This window comes from Cordyceps javanica, chromosome 5, assembly GCF_051103115.1.
Source record: "Cordyceps javanica chromosome 5, complete sequence".
In the NCBI taxonomy this organism is placed as follows: domain Eukaryota; kingdom Fungi; phylum Ascomycota; class Sordariomycetes; order Hypocreales; family Cordycipitaceae; genus Cordyceps; species Cordyceps javanica.
The window spans coordinates 280,560-302,127 of record NC_139299.1 but is presented as its reverse complement, the minus strand read 5'-3'; the positions used below and the strand labels follow the sequence as shown (position 1 = coordinate 302,127).

The 21,568-nt window shown below is 45.9% G+C and overlaps 5 protein-coding genes across 5 annotated transcripts; 2 read left to right on the top strand and 3 right to left on the bottom strand.

Moving 5' to 3' along the window:
- Positions 1-2,148: 2,148 nt before the first annotated feature.
- On the top strand, positions 2,149-4,614 carry V2A60_007333 (TIP-1 family-domain-containing protein; the record flags this gene model as incomplete). The annotated part of the gene is made up of 3 exons (XM_083258618.1): positions 2,149-3,744; positions 3,793-4,051; positions 4,103-4,614. 3 exons carry the CDS (start codon positions 2,149-2,151, stop codon positions 4,612-4,614), a joined length of 2,367 nt encoding a protein of 788 aa, XP_083114744.1.
- Positions 4,615-5,539: 925 nt separating this feature from the next.
- On the top strand, positions 5,540-6,448 carry V2A60_007332 (organic acid transporter; the record flags this gene model as incomplete). Its single annotated transcript, XM_083258617.1, has 1 exon — positions 5,540-6,448. The coding sequence occupies one exon, from the start codon at positions 5,540-5,542 to the stop codon at positions 6,446-6,448; it is 909 nt and encodes a 302-aa protein (XP_083114743.1).
- Positions 6,449-7,238: 790 nt separating this feature from the next.
- V2A60_007331 (arsenic resistance protein) lies at positions 7,239-8,655 on the bottom strand (the record flags this gene model as incomplete). Its single annotated transcript, XM_083258616.1, has 4 exons — positions 7,239-7,895; positions 7,971-8,057; positions 8,140-8,282; positions 8,379-8,655. The coding sequence occupies 4 exons, from the start codon at positions 8,653-8,655 to the stop codon at positions 7,239-7,241; spliced, it is 1,164 nt and encodes a 387-aa protein (XP_083114742.1).
- Positions 8,656-10,302: 1,647 nt separating this feature from the next.
- On the bottom strand, positions 10,303-11,478 carry V2A60_007330 (uncharacterized protein; the record flags this gene model as incomplete). Its single annotated transcript, XM_083258615.1, has 5 exons — positions 10,303-10,653; positions 10,748-10,946; positions 11,001-11,047; positions 11,098-11,175; positions 11,239-11,478. The coding sequence occupies 5 exons, from the start codon at positions 11,476-11,478 to the stop codon at positions 10,303-10,305; spliced, it is 915 nt and encodes a 304-aa protein (XP_083114741.1).
- Positions 11,479-12,194: 716 nt separating this feature from the next.
- V2A60_007329 (Sec34-like family-domain-containing protein) lies at positions 12,195-14,687 on the bottom strand (the record flags this gene model as incomplete). The annotated part of the gene is made up of 6 exons (XM_083258614.1): positions 12,195-12,773; positions 12,824-13,771; positions 13,825-14,164; positions 14,214-14,307; positions 14,379-14,511; positions 14,574-14,687. The coding sequence occupies 6 exons, from the start codon at positions 14,685-14,687 to the stop codon at positions 12,195-12,197; spliced, it is 2,208 nt and encodes a 735-aa protein (XP_083114740.1).
- Positions 14,688-21,568: the final 6,881 nt, after the last annotated feature.

Genomic DNA, 21,568 nt, shown 5'->3' with positions numbered 1-21,568 from the left:
GGAGGCCAAGGGCCCTTTTTGCTCCAAGCCGAGAGAGAGCCGACGGAGGTGAAAGCGCCTCTTTTGCTTGTCGAGAGAGGCTAGATAGATCGAGGTCCGCGAAGCACTGCTCGTTCGGCGGCCTCCCTGAGAGAACTCGCTGTCACTTTGTCGATTGTTTCACTAAGCCGTATCTCGCTTCAACCCGTTGAACGGACAAGAGTCGTCGTCTTTGCAGTCGTCTTTCTCTTTGCCGTATCAGGTAAAAAAAAAACGGCCGGCGAGGGAATTTGGAATGCGGCCCCAGATTCGGTTGACGGTAGCGACTGAGACGGAAGAACAAGAAGAAGCGATCTCGTGGAGGGCGGGTCGATGTTCTGGAATGCGCGGAAAAGGAGAATCTCGGACGAAGAGAAGAATCTAAGACTTGTTCTTTTAGACGCTGTAAAAGTGCTTAACTCTTGGGAGGAATGCGGAAAGGGTTGGTCTTTCTCGGCGCAGGTGGATGGGGTGGGCTTGTACGCCGTGATGGTATGTATGTGTGTATGTGTGTGTGTGTGTGTAAGAGTGTGTGTTTGGAATGACAACTTTCCTTTGGTAAAGGTTGAACAAGCTTTTTTTTTTCCTTGGGCACAGGCTTAGGCAACAAGAAATGTCGAAGGCTGGGTTTGTAGAAAAGAAAGAGGCGGGAAACACGGACACGCGAGTTTGTTCTCTTCGCTGCGCACACCCCAACCTTGCGAATATGCGGCGGCGCCAGGAAGCAAGGCCTGACCGGGTGCCTAACTAAAGTGGTTGGTTGGCCCAGCCACCGCTTTTTGCCAGGGCCCAGGCAGTCTCCGTTTTTTTTATTTACTTTAGTTACCGGCCGAGTTGGCGCAGCAACCAGGGGTGACGTCGCCGGGAGTGGGGCCGCCTTGTCCTGGGGGCGCGCGGCGGGCTAAAAAAAGCTTCTTTTTTTGGACGGGAATGGTGCGGGAGGAGAATGCGTTTGCTTTGTTCGGGTAGCTAGCTTACTGGGTACTCGGTCTCCTCGGCAGGTTGACGGACGGACGCAGAGGCAGATGACGCCGTTCTCTTCTGCGCGCGTCTTACTCTATCGCTACGACGCGGGCGGTGCCGCCGCTAAAAGGAAAACGTTGAGAATTATGTGCCCATGGATTCTGGCATCGTGGTGCTGAGTACCGATTCATATCCTCCCCAGCACTCTGCAAGACGAGAACTCCCGAGCGAGCCGTCATATAGCCTGCGTTATGCCACTATCTCTTCCTCGCTTGAGGTTACTTGTGGCTATGCATGCGTTGGCTAGGAGATGAGCCAGCCTCACGGCGTGCTACCCTGGAGAACATCGTCTGGAACAGCAACTTGTGACTTCGCTGAGAGGTGTCCCCAATAATAATGCAAGTACTTGAAGGAGCATAGGCGCGGCACTTGGCTTCTTATTCTGCTATTGCTATCCGCGGTGTATAGAAAGAGAATAATAATGAATGTATTGGCTTGATTTATGACCGTTCTGTTGCCGTGCCGGAAATTATCGACAATGGAGTCGAAGCAAGCCCATCGGGCATTCCGCCACTGCAGATTATACTCAGCGAAAGTAAGCTTCAGAGGGCAGACGAGGTCAATTGGCGAGACCTGTCTTATCAGCACGAAAGTTCTGCGCCTTAAGCCTAGGAAAGTCTCATAAGCTTTCGGCAATCAGCCCTAACTAGAGGAATCAAGAAATGTAATGAGGCTTTACAATTGAGCTGATTAGCTATGATTGAACTTTGGGACGCCTCCTGCTTACGAGATCTCAAGTACTCTAAACTGCAGTACTCTTCCCGATGAGGGCGTCGCGCCATTGGGTATTTGGTGAAGCGTTCCGGAGGAAACAAGCCCAGAATACTAGAAAAGATGGCTACTATTACTACGCTTGTGCTTGCAGTAGAAAATTATCCAAGCGGATGAAGTGTTAAATCTTCGTAAATTGTATTGCATTTCTTTTTCAGTCCAGTGAGAAAGATGCCCTCGTTCTCACCTCTGAGCACCTTTCGCTCGCACTTACATGGCATGGTGGGGATCTCGCCACCACTTGCCCACCATTATCGATTAGCTTTGGCCAAGTCATCGGTGACATCTGCCACCACCATCCCACCCGTCAAACCAATCCCGGCCAGTGATGACAACATGACCACCATCGAACCGCAGTCGCCCGAGAGCGCCCTCGATGCGCGGGTAGAAGATTATCTCGAAGACAAACTGCAGTCGGCCGCCGACCTCGACACCCTAGACGCGCTGCTGGAGACGGTCGACCTGCAGCGGACGCAGCTCCAGACGCAGCTCGACACGGCGGTTCGCGAGCTCGACGCCGCGCGCCGCACGACAGACGACCGCCATGGCTTGATGCAGGAGCGCATCGCCGAGTTTCGCGCCCTGCAGGACAGCATCGACGAGCGAGTGCGCGCGACCGTGGCGTCGGACGCACCGTCCGAGGCCATTGCCCGCCTGCAGCGGCCGATGCAGAAGCTCAAAGCCGTCGAGCTGGCCAAGAAGTACCTCGTGCTGCTGCAGGACGTCGAGCGGCTTCGCAAGGAGGCCAAGGTGCACCTCCCCGCCAGCCCCAAGGCGGCGCTGGAGCCGTACGCCCAGCTCAAGGAGCTGGCTCTGAAGCTGCGCGGCCTGCCCGGCAGCGAGGAGCTGCACCTGGTGGACCACGTCGAGGCCGTGACGGAGAACCTGTGGGCCGAGATGAAGAAAATCATGTCGGACGAGCTGGAGGTGGTGCTCAAGCAGCGAGGGTGGCCGCGGGTCGACCCGCAGTCGGAGATGGACGACGAGTGGATCGCGTGCGTCGAGAAGCTGGTCGACATCCAGATGCCCGAGATCCTGTACAGCCCAGAAACGGTGCCGCTACTCCCCGTGGACGTAATGGCGCACATTTTTGTCGCCGAGTTTCGGTTCCATTTCCTGAGCGACAAGCCGACCAGCAAAGCACAGTCCGTTGGCAGTCACTGCCTCCCCTGGTTTCTGTCGACCATTGAAAAATGGGAGGACTTCTTCCGCGACAACCTTACGCCTGTTCTGGCCGCCAAGCTGCACGACACACCCGCGGCGGCAAAGACAGTCTACGCCGACCCCGTCTGTGCGCTGGTTACATCCATGCTGGTGGTGATGCGAGAAAAAGTCCACGCTGTGGCCAAGGAAGCAGCAGGCAACACGCCATTTCTGAGCACATTCATCGCCCAGCTCGTCAGTTTCGACGAGACGATTCGGTCGCGATTCAACTACGATGGCGGGGACGCAGAGAACGGGTGGCCGGGACTCACGGCTGAGGTTCTCGCCAACCACTTTGAGGTGTGGTTTGAAGCGGAGCGCAAGTTTGCGCTCGAAAGATTCGAGACTATCCTGGAAGCGCCAGACGCGCGCAAGATTGACTACGACTATGCCGTGGCGGGCAAGATGAAGCCGACTTTTGCGGCGGTGCGCGTGGCGGACCTGCTGCGCACGATCACGGCCAAATACGAAGGACTGCGCTCGCTGAAATACAAGGTGCGCTTTCTGACGCGCATCCAGCTCGACATCCTGGACGGCTACCACGAGCGGCTGAAGGGCTCGCTCGAGGCGTACCAGTCGATGACGTCGGCGCTTGGCCGTACACTCCATGGCGCGACCAAGGAGCAGCTCGCTGCGTTGGAGGGCTTGGGCGCTCTGGAGACGCTGTGCAAGGTGATTGGCAGCGCGGACCACATTGTCAATGCTCTGACGGACTGGGGTGACGAAGAGGTGTGTGATAGTTACCCAATGTTGTTCTCCCAACGCTAACGAATTTAGTTTTTCACGGAGCTCTGGGATGAGCTGCAGACAGCGTCTGGATCGGGAAGCAGCAGCGAACTAGACGGGGAGCAGGACATTACGAGCTCTAGAAGCAACAATGGCGCCATCTTTGACGAGACTATTGCGGCGTATAGCAGCCGCCGTCGGGCTGCCGAGGATATTCTAGTGTCGACGCTGGCGGATGCCCAGCTGAAGGCTTTCCGCGCCTACACACAACGGCCGCAATGGACAACCATTGGCGATGCTGACACGCTAGGTACGTAGCCAAGGACACGTCGTACTATGCTTGCTAACATGAAACCCCAAGACCCGTCGCAATTATCAATCACTGCCGAGCTGGATCTTCCTCTGTCCAAACTAAGAGAAAACTTTGACTTTCTGTATCGGGCCCTCTCCAGCGCCTCGTACCGCCGCGTGTGGCACGGCGCTCTCAGCAAGCTGCAGGATCTGTTATGGAACAGCGTTCTGATGAAGCACCAGTTCACAACCCTGGGCGCGGTCCAATTTGCGCACGACGGCCAGGCTCTTGCAGCGGTCATTGAGAGGCACCTCTCCGGGGGGTCGTCGGCGCTCGAGGAGCTTCGCGAGGCGATGGAGCTGCTACGTCTGCCCGTCGCGCCGCCAGAGGACGCGGCGGCGGCGGCGGCGGCGGCCGGGGGCGGTGGCATGACGCTCAAACAGGCCAGCGAGCGTGCCTTTACGGACAATGATGCCGCGCGAGCACTTTTGGAAGAGATGCAGCTCCAGAGCCTGACGCCGGCCACTGCGCGCCATGTATTGCAACGACGAGTGGAGAATAACGAGAATACAGGATGGTAGTGGGAGGGCGCAACCGAGGAAGAAATACCACAGGAGTGATGGATACGAGGAGATGATTGAGTGTTTTTTTTTTAATGAACGCAAGGGAAACGAACAAGAAAGAAGAGCTTGTTGTGGCTGAAATGTACAAAAAAACCCGAGATCCTCTCTATATGAGCCCACTGAATATTTCCCATGAATTAGACAAAAGGGGAGGCGAAATGGCCGCTTCATGTACGGCAGCCTATAGGTGAGTTGAGGCCCAAACTCGATTTTGCATTCTTGTATCGGGGAGTGCGCACTAGGCACACGCCGATAGCGTAATAGTAGGCATTCAGTACTGATAAGCGCGGCCCCGGAGTGGGAGCGAGGGGGAACAACCTTTCAGTGTGGGAAATAGCGGGCACAGCGCGCTCCGACAGCGGGGACCTTGAACCAACCCATGACAAACGAAATTGACCAGCCAGAAACCGTTTGTCATGGACGCGGCCGAGCACGACATTACACTCTGCGTGCCCGTCGGCCCGTCGCCCGCCGCCGTTCGCCGCCACCCCTCTCCATCCAGCTGTTTTTTTTTTTTTAATTCGATTCTTCTTCTTCCATCTTTTCCCCCATTGCTCGAGTTGACTTATCGCCCATATTCTTCGAATCACTGCCGGCCCTGAAGTTATTCTCTCATTTTTAACCAGTGCTATCAATTCAGCTCCCTTGGCCGCCAATTGCATCATTTCCCCATACCATAATACTCTTCCCGCTGCCCACCCCGCGAAAAAGCAAACGCCGACACCAGCCGCCAGCCGCCAGCCGAAACAGAGACACCACACAAAACGCAACCACCAATTTACTCTACGCCTCTACTCCGAGGTCAAGCCAATACCCCTCCTGGCCCTCCCCCTAAAAACAAAACAGAGAAAATAGAAACACCACCAACTACAGCCACACAACCATGGGCGCGCCCGTCGTCGAAATCGATCCCCCCAAGGGCCGTTCCCAGGCCGCCAAGGACCTCTTCTCCGGTGCCGCCGGCGGCGTCGCGCAGGTCCTCATCGGCCAGCCCTTTGACATTGTCAAGGTGCGCCTGCAGACGACGACGCAGTACTCGGGCGCCCTCGACGCCGCCCGCTCCATCTACGCGCGCGAGGGCGCCCTCGCCTTCTACAAGGGCACCCTGACGCCGCTCGTCGGCATCGGCGCCTGCGTCTCGGTCCAGTTCGCCGCCTTCCACGCCGCCCGCCGCTGGTTCGAGCAGCGCAACGGCACCCGCCCGGGCGAGCGCCTCGCCTACTCGCAGTACTACGCCGCCGGCGCCTTTGCCGGCATCGCCAACACGGTCCTCTCCAGCCCCATCGAGCACATCCGCATCCGCCTCCAGAGCCAGCCCCACGGCGCGGGCCGCCTCTACGCCGGGCCCGTCGACTGCGTCCGCAAGCTCATCGCCCACCGCGGCGTCCTCGGCGGACTCTACCGCGGCACCGCCGTGACCCTCCTCCGCGAGGCCACCGCGTACGGCGCCTGGTTCACCGCCTTTGAGTGGATGATGAACGCCGACGCCCGGCGCGCCGGCGTCGACCGCAAGGACGTCCCCGGCTGGAAGGTGGCCATGTACGGCGGCCTCGCCGGCGAGTTCCTCTGGCTCGCCTCCTACCCCTTTGACGTCGTCAAGAGCAAGATGCAGACCGACGGCTTCGGCGCCGACCAGAAATTCCGCTCCATGCGCCACTGCTTCGCCGCCACATGGAAGGCCGACGGCCTCGCCGGCTTCTGGAAGGGCATCGGCCCCACGCTGCTGCGTGCCATGCCCGTCAGCGCCGGCACCTTTGCCGTCGTCGAAATGACCATGCGCGCCCTCAGTTAAAACTCTGTCCAGCCTTGGGCAGATTCCACAATCATACTTTCTGCCGGTTTTCTTTTTTCTTTATTTTTCGTCTTTTTTTGATTATTCCTTGTTCATGGGCTTTACTTGGGGGGTGTTTAATTTTCTTCTATCCTCTTTGGGTTTGATTTCCACAATATCGACTTGCGAGCAATTTCATCATCGGCGCACAAGGTCAAAAAGAGATACACATACACAATAAAAGTAGCCATGTACGACGGGCCGTACATCACATCGTGCCAATACGATTAGTCATCCCAGGCAACTAGTTTTTTTTTTTACGCCTACATCGACCGCCTAGATATATTTTTAGTATTACCGTAGTACTTACCTACGTAGTATATCTTATAGCCTACATAGTAGAGAAAATACAAGCATACTAACCCACTTTGGATTTCCTCAAAGCCTAACCCTTGTTAGCCTATTTCCTACTTAACTACTTTTATCGAAGAAAGATCTCGATAGCTTCCTTTTCTAGGTACTCGCTGGCTGGTTGACTGGCTAGCTGGTTGACTAACCCTAACCTTGGCTGACTGCCTGACTGCCTGACTGCCTGACTGCCTGAATGCCTGACTGCCTGAATGCCTGACTGCCTGACTAACTGACTGACTGGCTGGCTGACTGACTGACTGGCTGGCTGGTTGACTGGCTGGCTGGTTGACTGATTGACTGACTGACTGACTGACTGACTGACTGACTGACTGACTACTATTACATAGAGATACCTAGGCACATTGTAGCAACCCCATCTTCCAAACCGGCCGTCTGCCGGTCAGTCCTCCCACTTCCACCGTCTGCGGATTAAACGCATAGCATAAACTAGGCCAACAAGGACGGGAACTTCAATGAGCGGCCCAACAGTCGACGCAAGAGCCTGATCGCTATTCGGTCCAAAAGTGGCAACAGCAACAGCGATTGCCAGCTCAAAGTTATTACTAGAAGCGGTAAAGCTCTGGGTAACGGCGAAGGAGTATCGGAAGCCAAGCCGACGCGTGACGATGAGCGTGAGAAAGAAGATGATGACAAAGTAAACCACCAACGGCGCAGCGACGCGGACCACCGACACGATCTGGTGGACCACTTGTCGGCCCTGCGAGGCAAAGAGGACCAAGATGGTATACAGCAAGCCGATCAATGACCACGGTGCCACGATTTTGAGAAAGACACGCTCATACCACTCTGGCCCAGCCGTCACGCGCAGGGCGAACCGCGTAAAGATGGCAGCTGCAAGGGGGATGCCGAGGAAGACCGCTACACTCGTAGCAACCACTCTGTACGAGATGTCGTCGCCGCCAGTCTCTCCGCTGATGACACGGATGAAAAACACGGCCATCGGAGCAAAAATGACCATTTGCAGTATAGAGTTGATGGCAACAAGAATCGCGCAGTATTCACTGTCTCCGCCGGCCATCCCATTCCAGATGAGCACCTAAAAATAGCTCAATGTTAGTTTCTGTTGCGACGTGGCGATGCTGAGGGCGACAGTTTGTGAGCTTATCCATACCATTGCGATGCATCTCCCAAGACCCACCAGGATCAAGCCGATGCGCAGGTCGCTTTTGTCGGGCAAAAAAGCCCAGGCGAGGGCAAGCTATGGTGACGGGCAATGTCAGCGTTGTGCCAAGCTATACTTTTGACGGGCCGTTCGAATTGTGCTGACAGTCTGAACCTACCATGAGAAACGGCGCAACAACCCAGTTGATAAAAAGACTGAAGCCTATCTGTGTCCACATGGCTCTCTGTGAGAGGAGCTTGTGAAGAGACTCGTATCGGACCTTGCACAGAATTGGGTACATCATGACCAACAAGCCAACGGCTGTGCGCGAGTGCATGGTCAGTAATAATGATGCAAGTAATTGGCTGATGGCCGAAACTCATGTATCGATTGTCATCGGAATGCCAATTGACTTACCAATTGGGACCGACACGCCAACAAATGTGCCCTTTTTCAGCGCGGGACCGGTTGAGGGAACAAAGTTGCCGAGAAGAATGCCAACCAGCATGGCTAGAAATATCCATAGGGCAAGGAAACGATCGAGCCATCCTAGCGATTGAAATGCGGAAACATTTTCCTTTGAAGCAGTGTCCTGTGTCTTGGATTGGCTCTCCAGATCTCTGGCCGGCGAGGCAGTAGCCACTTTAGCCTGCGCTGTCGGAGCAGCTGAGTCGACCTGATGGCTCGCTGACATTACTGGTCTAGAAGGGCTGGGAAATTTCTAGTCTTGATGCGAGAGACTTGTTGAACGGTGGTTGTCCAACTCTTGGAGAAGATGGGTCGGCTTTAGATGGCCTGCTGGCTGGCTCGTTTCCAACTTATACTTGAGGAGGCACCATCGCCCTCGGGTTTTCTGGCCGCTAGCAGATCAACCAATCAGCAGCAGGGCGTGACACACAGGAAAAAAAAAAAGAAAAAAGAAAGAAAAAAAAACCACGCTGCAACTCCGCCATTGTAATTAGACAGATCGGATCAATTTCTTAAGCCGCCGCGAAGAATCTCCAGCGAATGACAGGGACGCCATGACATATCTCGCATTCGTTTCCTGCCCTATTCCATTAGTTTGATCCGGCCCAAATTTGATACGGTAGTCACACGACCATGCTCACCGAATGCACACACATTAGCATTAAGTTCGTTTCCAACATTGCTCGAGGGAGAGAATCTGGGCAATTGATAAACTCACACACATCGCGACATACCAGTGCTTCAACCTGGCACGCTGTGTATCCTACGCCAAGGACCACAGCACCAGGACGGATAACACGCGAGGCGCTGCTAGGCTTTCTCCAAACGGAAGTGATTTTGTGCTCGCTGATCTTAAAAAAAAGGACCACAATGTACGCCAAGGCAGATAGATCATTTTAATTTTCTCCCCCAGAGTGCCAGTTGCCAATGCTGCAATTTCTATCCCGCCCTGTCCACTAACTAACCCGTAGTTACCTGGAGTAATAAACACACTTTTGTCACTCCACCACCTCACCCATCACAACTTGCGACAGCCAAGCTCGGCCGAGCCCTTTTCGAAATGCATTTCCGAAATACATGACAACGTCAGGTACAAGCTTGGAAAATCTTGGTGAAAAGGGACAGTAAGAAGTACTTGGACAGCCCAGGCAGATCGGAAGGCGACAAAATATTGCAGGTCACGCGGGTTGAGCTAGGAATCATACAACTACCATCCACATCGGCTGCAATTACGTATATGCTTCTAGAATGGAACTTGGACCTGGTATCGTAAAGATGGGCATAAAATACGTGAAGCGCGCGAGTCATGGAACAAGGCTGTTTAAATACTGGTAAACGAAAGAAGTCATCATGCACCTAATACTTGCTAGGCTGCTCAATATCAACAGACAGTCAAATTCGTAGCAAGAAAAGCCACTCGCCGGAAGACAAAGTGCTTGGGTCGTCCATACCAGCCCGCGAAATTTGACCGACCAGCGCTGAGCGCCGACGGCCGACAGCTGCGGCCGTTTTCTGCAGCGGCCACTCATCATGACCGTTTGCTGTCTTATAATTCTTGCACTGCCAAACACAAGGCAGCATGATACCGAGCCCGTTTCTCCTCAAAAGTCTACCATGGAACAAGGCTGACAGTGGAATGTATCAAATATTAGCTTGCACTGTTTGCAGCACACATCCTGCGCTCTCAGCCTTTACACGCATTCACCATTTCATCATTACACAAACGCCAGCTACCCAATACCGCACCGCACCGCACCGCCGAGGCACACCATTCGCCGCCATCATGCAAACGCTCACAAACCATACGTAGTTCCCGTCAACACGCCCGGCCAAGAACCGGGCCACTTGCAATCTCATCAACCGTGCCGCCAACTTATGGATTCACGTACGGCGGCGGAATCAGCCTCGCACCGTCGAGCCTCTTCACGTGCAGCCGGTCCAGGTCCACGCCGTGCAGCGTCCGCACGTTGACCGGGTGAATCGTCTTGTGACGCGCCACGTACTGACGCACCTTGGCCTGCTGCGCCGCGTCCGCGCCGGGCAGCTTGGTGGCCGCCTCGTCGGCCGTGATGGCCTCGTTGGCCGGGTTGCTCATGGTGACGCCGCACGTCCTGCAAAACGGCTTGGCCAGCACCTCGTGGTTGAAGCGGTACCGCGCAATGTCCTCTTCCCGGCCCGAGAGCACGACCTGCTCGACCTTGGGGTACACCCAGAGACAGGCATTCTGTTGACCAAAAAGAAGCTCGTTAGAAGCTGCGCAAAGTGAAATCCCCCAAAGGGGGCTGTAGGCAGGTGAGGGCCGCCTGTGTTGGGCTTACCCGCTCGCAGATGCTGCAGTTGCATTCAATCATGCCAGAGTCCTTGTCGTCTTCCAGCGGTTTAATCTTGAGCGCAATGGTGAGTTTGCCGCAGTGGCAGCTGTCCGTGTACAGCTGCCCACCCTCCGCCTCAACAGTCGGCAACGGCCCAGTGTGCTTGGGCTCCTCGTAGGGTGATCCGATCTTGGTTCCGTCGACCCTACCCACGATTCAGAATTCAGGCAAGTCGCTTTGGTGTAGAAGTGGTACTTACGGCGTGCGCTTGAGCGTCCAAGTGTCGATATCCTGAATGGCATGCGCCTACAGCCGTCAGTTGATAAAACATCGTCCACACTCAAATCAAAGCTTACATTGAGATAAATGTCCTTTCCTGGCGCTTCGACACTCGGGACAGTGGCGAGGACCGCGGTCCCGCAATTGGCACAGAACTGCACACATTAGCACCCAAGAAGCCATTTCCCCGTGGTCCCCCCCCCCCCAAACAAATTCACCTTGTGGTGCAGCGCCTTGGTACCAAATCGATATTCGGACAGTCCCTCCAGCGAGCCCTTGACCACCTTGAAATGAGCCTTGGAATTGGTGCTCACAAACAAGTAGCCCTTTTTCCTGCAGATGCTGCACGGGCACTCCGTCACTGTCGTAATCTCGGGCAGCTCTGCCTCGTAGACAAACGCTCCGCAATGGCAGTTGCCTCTGTAAGTGCGGAGGACACTGTCCTTATCCGACTCCATGACTTCTTAACTTTGGTAGACAGACAACTAAAGACAGCAAATCTTGACCCTTTTCAAAGATTCTTGGGAATTAGAAAAGAAGAAAAAAAAAACAGAAACGCCCCTGTTGATGACAGCTTTCGTCATCAGCCCTGGCTCGGCTTGCGGGGTGTGGCTGGCCTTGTTGAATCATAGGTAGGTTATACCTAGGTAGGAGCATACTAATAAGCTAAAAATAGGAAATCAGGCAGTACAAGGGCGCGCAAGACAGACGAGGCTGCCGTATTAGACTGGGAGAGAATATGTGTTCGGCCCCGGCCGGCACAATGGCGACCCAGGACAAAAAAAAAGGTATTCCCTTCGTTAACAAGTTACAGACTCGTTTGTAGTGCAAGAGTGTGTTGGGAAACGAGGCCGTCGTGATTTGCTTCCAACGACTTGGAATTGGAGAACAAGTCACTAATTGAGTTGCAATCATGGGCTGCTGCTGTCTCCTGTCACCGGAGAAGTCTCCGACAACGGTTTGGCCGTTGAATCTAGAAGATCCAGAACCCGAGATTTCACGCATCATCGTATTCGATTCCAGAGGCAGCGACAGTCTATCGCCAAAGTTAAGATGGTGCAACCGACTATAAAAGGTGCGCTATGCCGTACACTCTAAAGGATTAGCTCTGAAGCGCAGACAAACTGTGTAGATAAATTTTTCGTAACCCCTCTAGTTGTTTTATTTTTTGGATCTATCGCTTCCCGGATCGCGCTGCTGTATCCTCCTCATAAAACACAATCGCCTCCTTGAGCTTGCCAATCACCTCCGGTTGGTTACTGAACGCCGTCTGCAAGGTCGTCTCCAGCTCGCCCTCAACCTGCGCAAGGGACCTCGCGCCCGGCTTGCCACCCTGCGCATCCCGGATACGACCCGACCAGCGCCTGGTGAATGCGTAAATGGACTGTCGCAACAGCTCGTCCAGCTGCTCGTTCATGTCCTCTACGGTCAGCGTTTTTGCCGTCACCGAGGATGGCGGCGGCGCGCCGCCGCGCGACCACAGCTGGCCGCCCAGGATGTTGCCGACGAAACCGACAAGGTTCTGCGGGCTCAGCGTCTCCCAGATCTGGCCAAAGTGCTGCATGGCCTGGGGCTGACTGCGAATGTCACCAATCTCGAGCGACAGCAGCTCGTTCTTGACCATTAGCAGATTCTTGACCATGAACAGATCTGCGTCCGTCTCTAGCTTCTGCGACTGGATGCGCGATGAGGCCTGCTGCAACACCTGAATCGTTTCCCGCACGACGCGGAACACCACCTGGCTATTTTGCGACTGCAGACGGTTAGCATATAGAGATCTAATCCGCGTACCATATAGCTTACAGATCGCTCTTTCGGCATGGCGCGGTCAAACATTCGCAGAAGCTCGACCGCTCTCTGCACCAGCGGGTGCGCATTAGACGAAGATACTCCGTCCACCACAGGGCCGATTTTGAGTGCATCATCAGTCACAATGCCCTTGGTGATGCAGTTTGTGATTTCCCTATCAAAAGCATTGTCCACGAACGGCCACAAATGGTCTACAAGTAGGCGCGCGGCATATTCTCTGTATTGTTTTGGTGCAATCGGATCTTCTTCTTCCTCGTCGTTCTCCGATATGCCATATTCGCCGGCGATCCATCCGACAACATTGCAAACTGATTGAATTTCGGCAGTTTCGAATGCAGCCTGAAGTTGTGCAGCCATTGGCTGAAGATTTCCCGGGTGGACCATTGCCGTGTGCACCGTCTTGATGGATTGAAACACTGAATCAGGAGCTGTGTTCCACGCCGGCTCGATGTCGAATACCTTGCAGAACAGATTGTTCTCATTGTGCACCCGCTCCAGCGATTGCTTTATATAATTTCGTGATGCAGTCTCCAAAGACAGAGCTTTGATTTCCTTTTGGTATTCCTCCACGTCGTGTTGTGTGATCATCTTGATATCACGGTCGCGAGTGGTGAGATATGTACGCAACATGCTGAGGGTAGAGCTGGAAAAAATGGAAGAGTTTCGTATTCCGCCGTCGAATCGGCCGTATTGGTCATACACGCGTCTGGTTACTTTGTGAATATTGGGAAGTAACGCGTAGGAGTCGCTTAGCATCTCCTCGAAACGGCCATATGCAAGCACATGCCGTGTTGATTCGGATTTAGTTGCCAATAGCTGCCGTGATATGTCTGATGAGACCTTTTCCAGTCGGGTGCTGAAGCCATGATCCAACAAGTGCAAACATTTGGTGAGCAGCGCATTGTATCGCGCCAGGTATGAATCACGCTCACGGTACGTTTCCTAGAATGCAAGTTTTAGCTTTTTCATCCATTTCGTGACAGTAGAATCCGTACGTGATCTTCCATGAATGCAACACATGCATCAATATTCTCGACCATTTCTCCAAACGATTCGTCGTCGACCAGCCGGCCCGCGCCTGGCGCATTGAGCCGTCTCGTGGCATTATCAAGATAAGAATAGTAGTAGTAATCAGTTCCGACGTCATTCGCGAGCTTCTCCAGTCGCGTTTGTTCGGTAAGAAGCTCTTCGCATTGTGCTTGAAAGGTGGACGTCTGCGCCTCGACCGACTGGAATGAATCGGATAGCTGAGTCAATAGCCCGAGGGCTGCATTGGTATCGATGATTAATGCGTTGAGGTGTCTTTCAGTGAGGGACAATTGGTCTCGGTATAATCTGAAGAGTATGAGTACTGGGTGCGCTGATGGACTTGAGACGCACTCACAGGTATTCCTGCTGACTAGCCTCGAGGAGCTGCTCGTTGTATGCGTTATTCTTCTCTAAATCGGCCGTATGTAGTGTCGGGATATGATTTGTTTCTGTGCTGAGGGTTAATGCCTCCCAATTCCTATTTCGGCGACTAGTCTGTTTCTTTCGCGTGGTGCTATGCCAGTCAGCTCGTTGCGCGTGGCGGCAATCCGCACAAGATGCTGTCCGCCTGAGACAAGATGCTTCTGGAGGCCCATTCGTTTCTTCAGAGTCTCGATTTGCTGTTCCTGTCGGCTGCGATAGCTGCTCTTTCCCTACACCCTAATGGAGAGTAAGTGCATGTGCGTACACCCCGCAGCGGGGGATGGTGACTGACGTTGGGCTGCTGAAGAAGAGATTCATTTCTCTTATGGCCGCCGCGGGCATTGCCACTCGCGGCGTGCTTTCCAGTGGCCTCTGGTACAAAGCTGTACCAAGCATCCTCATACATGGTGATGGCAGCGGGAGCTCTGTGATTTTGAAGCTGGAAGCTACGCAATGTTGGGGCCACGCAAGTATTGTGGAGAGGTGGCCGGAGCTAGAGGCTCCGGTCGCCAGGGCTTGCTTGCAGTTGCATGTTCAGTAATGGCGATGGTCCAAAATCGTCAAATACTATATTTTTCAATGAATAAATTTTGCCTGTACGTGGCAGACCAAAGCGAGTTCTCTTATTATTTCGTTTTTTTCGGGTAGAAAGAAAAAAACACACTGGATTGCTCCATATTCAGGGAACCTGTTGACCCCTGCAATAAATACTCTCAGTAGTCCATGCTAAGGCTGCTTTCCTTGATCATTTTTTTGTAAGTTTAATAAACCGTGTCCGTGAATCGCTTATAGGCACTAATACCCATTACAATACAGTTAGTTCCTAGAGGGCTTATCAGGGAACCTTTCCGGTTAAGATGCCGCCGTGCCAGTGACTGAAAATAGAGAGAGCCAACTTGGACTCCATCGCCGAGTCGCAGACCTATTTACGCCGTTTTCCTACGGATCCCAAGGTAATTAATACACTAATCAATAGGCTCAGGATTCCCGGGATGACTGGCCGCATCAGCACGGCATCCGCTTCGGGTAAAGTACGGGTCTCTTTTCCTAGTAAGTACTCAGTAGACACGCCATTGATGAACACCTGCCGATCGAAACGGCGACGCGTGAGCCGACGTCACATAATGTGCTTTGAATTTTTTTTTTTTTTTTTTGGTTGCCAGAAGCAAACATTGTACATTAATAAGTATCCGAATCGAACAATATCGTCCAAGAGAAACTAATAGAGCCGCCAAAGCTCGTTCGCCACGCGCTAACGTCTAAGTGCTTAGCCGACGACATGATGTTACTGGTTAGAAAATCACCACTTTGTCTCAGCTCTTTCGCCCCAATCTCTCGACGGCTCTTGACCTAGCTAGCAATCTTGGCAAAGGGAAGGCCTGATATGCTGAAATAGGAAAGAGGAATGAAGTAATTACTCTTTCATTAATTATTAGAAATATCTAGTGCTACTAAAAGAGAAGTTTGCTACTTATTTATACTACGCCTGGCTAATAGCTTTATCGTAGGTACTGAGAATGGTACTATAAAGCCTTTGTGGGTTACCTATAGGTATTATAATTATTAACCTTACTATGTCCTTAAAAAGTAGTGACCTAATTTTTAGGTATAATAGCTTAACTATCTTAATAGCACTTAGAAATTTACCTATAATATATTTAAAAGTATTTACTCTTATATGTCCTTACTTTATATTAGCTATTTCTTTATAGCTCCTAATTTCCTATTAACGTAAATGACTTATTCTTTATAGCGTCTCTCTATCATATAACTTCTTTTTACCCTAGGATTTACGCGTGTATATCTATAGAAGTACGTAGAAAAATGACTCTAGATCGTGCTAGTATGTATAGCCTTCCCTACGTAGTACCTAGATTGCTATAAACTATATAGTTCTAGTCTAATCCTATACGCTACTATACTTATGATCCTAACCCTTAGCTAGGTCTAGGTTAATTAATATTTCTTTAAAGGCTCCCTATTTACCTATATCTATGATAATGATATTATTTGGTGAGATATCGCGATAGAGGATCTAGCCCTTAATAAGAAGAGACTAGTATACTCGAATAGTATCCCGAAGTACCTCTAGTAGCTCCTTCACAGAATCAAAGTCGCTAACTACGTGCCTAGCTAGCGAGATAATAAGGCAGGATAGTATACGATTCTCGTAGAGGGCTTCCCAGTTCGGCATATAAGCGTCTTCTGAAGACTTGCGCTTGTGCTTCTGGCCTGATCCACTAACGTCGGCCACCCACTTCTCGGCACCACCCACATCTTGGCAGGTAAATCTACCCTTAACTAGCACTATAGATATCTTATAAAATCTACATTTTCTTATATAAATATTATTATTTTAGTATTAATTTTTTTATAGTATATATATTATACCTAAATATACTAAATAAAACCTTTAAAATACCCTCTAGGATATTATTAGTAGTATAAGCTAGGTATATATATTATAGTAATAGGGTATACTAAGATTAACCTTATAGGAAAGAATTAGAGGTAAAGTATTATATAGAATAGCTTTTAAATAACTTTAAAGGCTAGCTCTAGCTTAGGAATTATAGCTTATTTCTTAGATCTTAATTTAAGATTCCCTTAGTAACCCTCTAACCTATATATAGGTTAGGAAAATTATATTTTTAATAGCTATCTAAAATAATAATTAATAGTCTATTAGTAGGAACTAGTTATATAGTTTTTTATATAAAAATCTAGAGATTAGGACCTTAAGAGGTAAGAGACTTAATTTTTAAAGGATAAATAGTACTTTAACTTATATTATCTAGGCTTTCTTTAAACTTCTAATAATCTAAGCTATTAAAGAGATATTCCTTAAGAATTAATATAATATAAATAAAATAGGCCTAATAATAAGACTTTATAAGAATAACTTAGTATTAGGATTATCCTAGAAGTAAATTACCTTAAAGAAATAGTTTAATTAATACTTTTAGATTATAATTTTTAAGTATATCTTAATAGATAAGAAAAGCTTTCTATTATTAGTTATTTTTAATAAAAAAAGTATATAATAAAAATAATTTCCTAATAAACTAGCCTCCTTTAAAAACTAGTTTTTCTAAGTAATCTTTTAAGGCTAGACTAATAATTAAATTATTATATACTAACTATAAGTTATCTTTATTCCTTAAATTAAAGTCTAACTTAGTTAATAATTCTTTCTAATTCTAGATAATTATAGAAGTTATTATATAACTAAATTCTTATATAAATACTATTTAAATAATATATACTTACTTTTTTTTTTATCTTATAACTCTTATATTCTTTAGCCTCTTAATATAATTATCTTTAGCTTAGTTAAGGCTAGTTATTATAAAGAGCTTAGAAAATAGCTATAAGATATAGATTTTTTACTTATTAATAAGAGAATTTTTCTTAAATATTATACTATTATAAAAAAAATAAGATTATTATAAAAAAATATATTTTCTAGCTAGTAAAAGGCTAGCCTTTAGCTAGTTAATATAATAAAGCTATTAATAAATAATCTATTACTTAACTTTATTAAAATAATATTAAAAATATTATTTTTAAGTACTAAAAGGATTTCTATAGAAAATCTACTAGAGGTTAATATACTAACTAGTAAATTATAACTTTATTATCTTTTTCTTAATAATATATAATAGTTAGATAATATATATACTATTAGATAAATATAAGAAAAAATAAAGAAATAATTTAATATATAATAAGCCTAAATTATTCTCTTAAAGTAGAAAATCTTAGAATTTAAAGTAAAAATAACTCTTATATAACCTAAAAAATACTAAATAGTTATTACTAATCCTAACTAGTTATTTATTAAAGTAATAGATATTAAAAATACCTACTAATAGCTTAAAGTATAATTAAATAAGACTAACTATAAATTTCCTATTAATCTATCTTAATTCTTATTCTCTATCTAATTCTCTATTAATTAGTATATATATTATATTATTTAGATTTTTTTTAGCTTTATTATGCTATATTAAAATTCGTATTATTATTCTGCTTAACCTACTGAGATGTAGGTGGTGCTGAGAAGTGGGTGGCTGACGTTACTATTTAAGCCTTTAGAGTTAGTACTCGAACGTGATTATGTATGAAATTTATGCTGTGTCTGATAGGAGAACCTTAGTCTGCTTTGTAAATTGGTAATTCTTGTGATTTTACGGTGTGCTACGATTCGAGCTATCCTCTTAATACCTCTCGCTGCTACTAGTATGAGGTGTTTTATCTCGGAAGGTTGCCCGCCCGCGGATCGCCACGAGAACTTGGCTATGCCTTCCGCTATTCTGTAGTAAGTGGTTCCTTGAGAAACGATAGCACGCTACTAGACTAAGAGCTTCTCGTCGACTACTTCTATCCGTTTCTCTTTGCCTATAGCATTACTTACCATTATATGCTAGCGGTTATCCTTCTGCTCGACAAATATATATAAGTACTATTTAGTAATTTAATATTAAACTTAGTATTTAGAGAATAAACTAAAATAGAATCTAAATTCTTAGAAGAAGTAAGAAGGACTCTTATAGTCTTCTAAAACTATTCTACTTCTTCTTATTCTAGATACTCTAGTTTTTTAATATTATATATAATTATATATAATTATATATATTATTTTTTTAAATTATAATTTCTTTTATTTTTTATAAATAATATACTTTAGTACTTATCTTTTTAAGCTTTTCTTTAGTACCCTCTAACTTAAATTTAGTTTTTTAGTACTAAGTACTAATATAATAGAGTTATTAAGAAGTAAGAAGATTTATATTATAATAAGATTAATTAAGTATAATAATAACTTAAATCTAAGTTATAGTTATTTATTTCTTAAGAAGTAAGTTAGGCTTAAAGCTATAAGATAATATATTTAAGTAATATTATTAAACTATTATTAAGAATAGAACTCTTTATAGTAAAACTATTATTTAAATTAATTAATAAAAATCTAAATTATTTAATTATAAAAGTACTTTTTTCTTAAGTATTTTTTTATTTTTTTATTATAAGCTTTAGATTATTAGCTTATATAAGTATATAATTTTATTATAACTTACTAGATTATAATATATTTATAATTTTTATATAATTATATAATTTACTTATTTTAATTAGATAGGCTATAATTATTATAAGGCTACTTATTTAGTTACTTTTTTATTTAAGTTATATTATCTCTCTTTATTTAAGTTATATTATCTCTTTTTATTTATAATATTAAGCTAGATATATTTAAAATATCTTAATAAGTTTATACTAAATATCTTATAATTTTATAAGCTTTAGTCTTTATAAAATAAATATATAAATATATTAATTAAATTTTTAATTATTAACTTAAAGAGAGTATTTTATTTATTAATTTTATAAGAAGGTTCTTAAGATTATATAAAAGATCTTAAGATATAATTAAATAATATAATAAGATATAATAATATAAGAAAAGAAATAAAACTACTTATTACCTAGCTAGCCTACTTTAATAGCCTTAAGAATAAGACTAAAAGAGAAAAGATATTATATATAAATATTATTATATAAGATATAAAGCTAAGCTAGGCCTCTTAAATAAGCTAAGCTATAATACTTAATTAAAATATAAGATTATATAATAGCTTATTAGATTATAAAGATAATTTAATAATATAAAATAATTAAATAAGTTATATAATTTAAGTTTATAATAAAGAGATAAATAAGTACTTAAAGAGAAAGTATTTTAATAATAAAATAGTCTAGATCTTTATTAATTAATCTAAATAATAGTTCTATTATTAAAAGTTCTACTCTTAATAACTATTTAATAATATTACTTAATATTATACCTTATAGCTTTAAGCCTTACTTACTTCCTAAGAAATAGACTAACTATAACTTAGATTTAAGCTATTATTATATTATAATAGCGCTATCTAATTAAATATATCCTTAGACTTAATATTAGCCTTACCTAGATTAAGTAGTAGCTTAATAACTATGCTATACCCCCTTATAGTAGTAGTGTCTAACTAGACCTATCCTTAGCCTTAATATTAGCCTTACCTAGATTAAGCAGTAGCTTAACGATTGCAATATACCCACTCTCAGCGGCCTATAATAGTAGCATCTAACTAGACATATCCTTAGACTTAATATTAGCCTTGCCTAGATTAAGCAGTAGCTAGATAACTATGCTATACCTAGTCGCGGTAGCCCATAATAGTGGCGTCTAACTATTCCTATCCTTCGCTTCCGCTTTAAAGTATTTCTTAAGGAGAGCTTTAACTATATCGTTAACCCTAAAGTCTACTACTAAGTAAAGGCCTAATATTTGCCTTAGAAAGTTTTAGCTATAATATAAATCCTATAATTGCTTATAGACTATTAATGCTTAGCTCGATAACTCTATACTTATCTTATCTATTAAGAATTTCTAGACTTCCTAGTATAGGTTTAAAGCTACCTATACATAGTATCCCTAGTTTCGTATAGCATAATAGTAGAGTAGGTTTAACTATAAACGCCCCTTAAACTCGCTATCTAATTAGTAGAACCTACTCTAAAGAGAATAGAATAAGAGGTAGGTAGTATAGAGTTTTATAATATTAGTCTCTACTTATAGAAACTAATCCTTCTACTATTATTTAAAATAGTCCTATATAGTATAATAGGCAAACTAAATAATAAAGCTTTCTTTATTAACTATAACTAATCTAGAATATACTAAGACTATATCTTCTATCTCTAGAAAGCCTCCTTTATCTAGTTTAGTCTCTTAAACTTCTACTATAGGTATATATTAAACTTCTAATACTATTATAGGCCTCTTAGCCTTTATAGTCTATAAGAGGATCTATATAGTAACTTAACGGTAGCTAAAGTTCTAGATTTTTATATAATATATAGCTTTATTATATATAGTATCTAATACCCTTAATATACTATACTATAATTTAGAAGCTTCTCTTAAGTCTTTTAGTCCTAGTTTAAAGGCTCTTAATATTAGCATTCTAATAAGAGAATCTATATATATCTTAGCGAGGAGAAACCTATATGATAACTTATTAGTAGAGTTTTTTTAGTTAAATTAGATTAGAAGCATATATATCCCTTCTACTACCTCGGAAATTTTAGTCTTAACTATTTCTTGTAGATCAGGGCGGCGTTTGACGATCGGTATGTGGTGCATACGATTGTGTTGTGTCCTAACCCAGAAAATATTGCCAGAAACCGATTTCAAATACCGCCAGCTGCAAGATGCCGTCAGAGGCATCAGTTCAATCC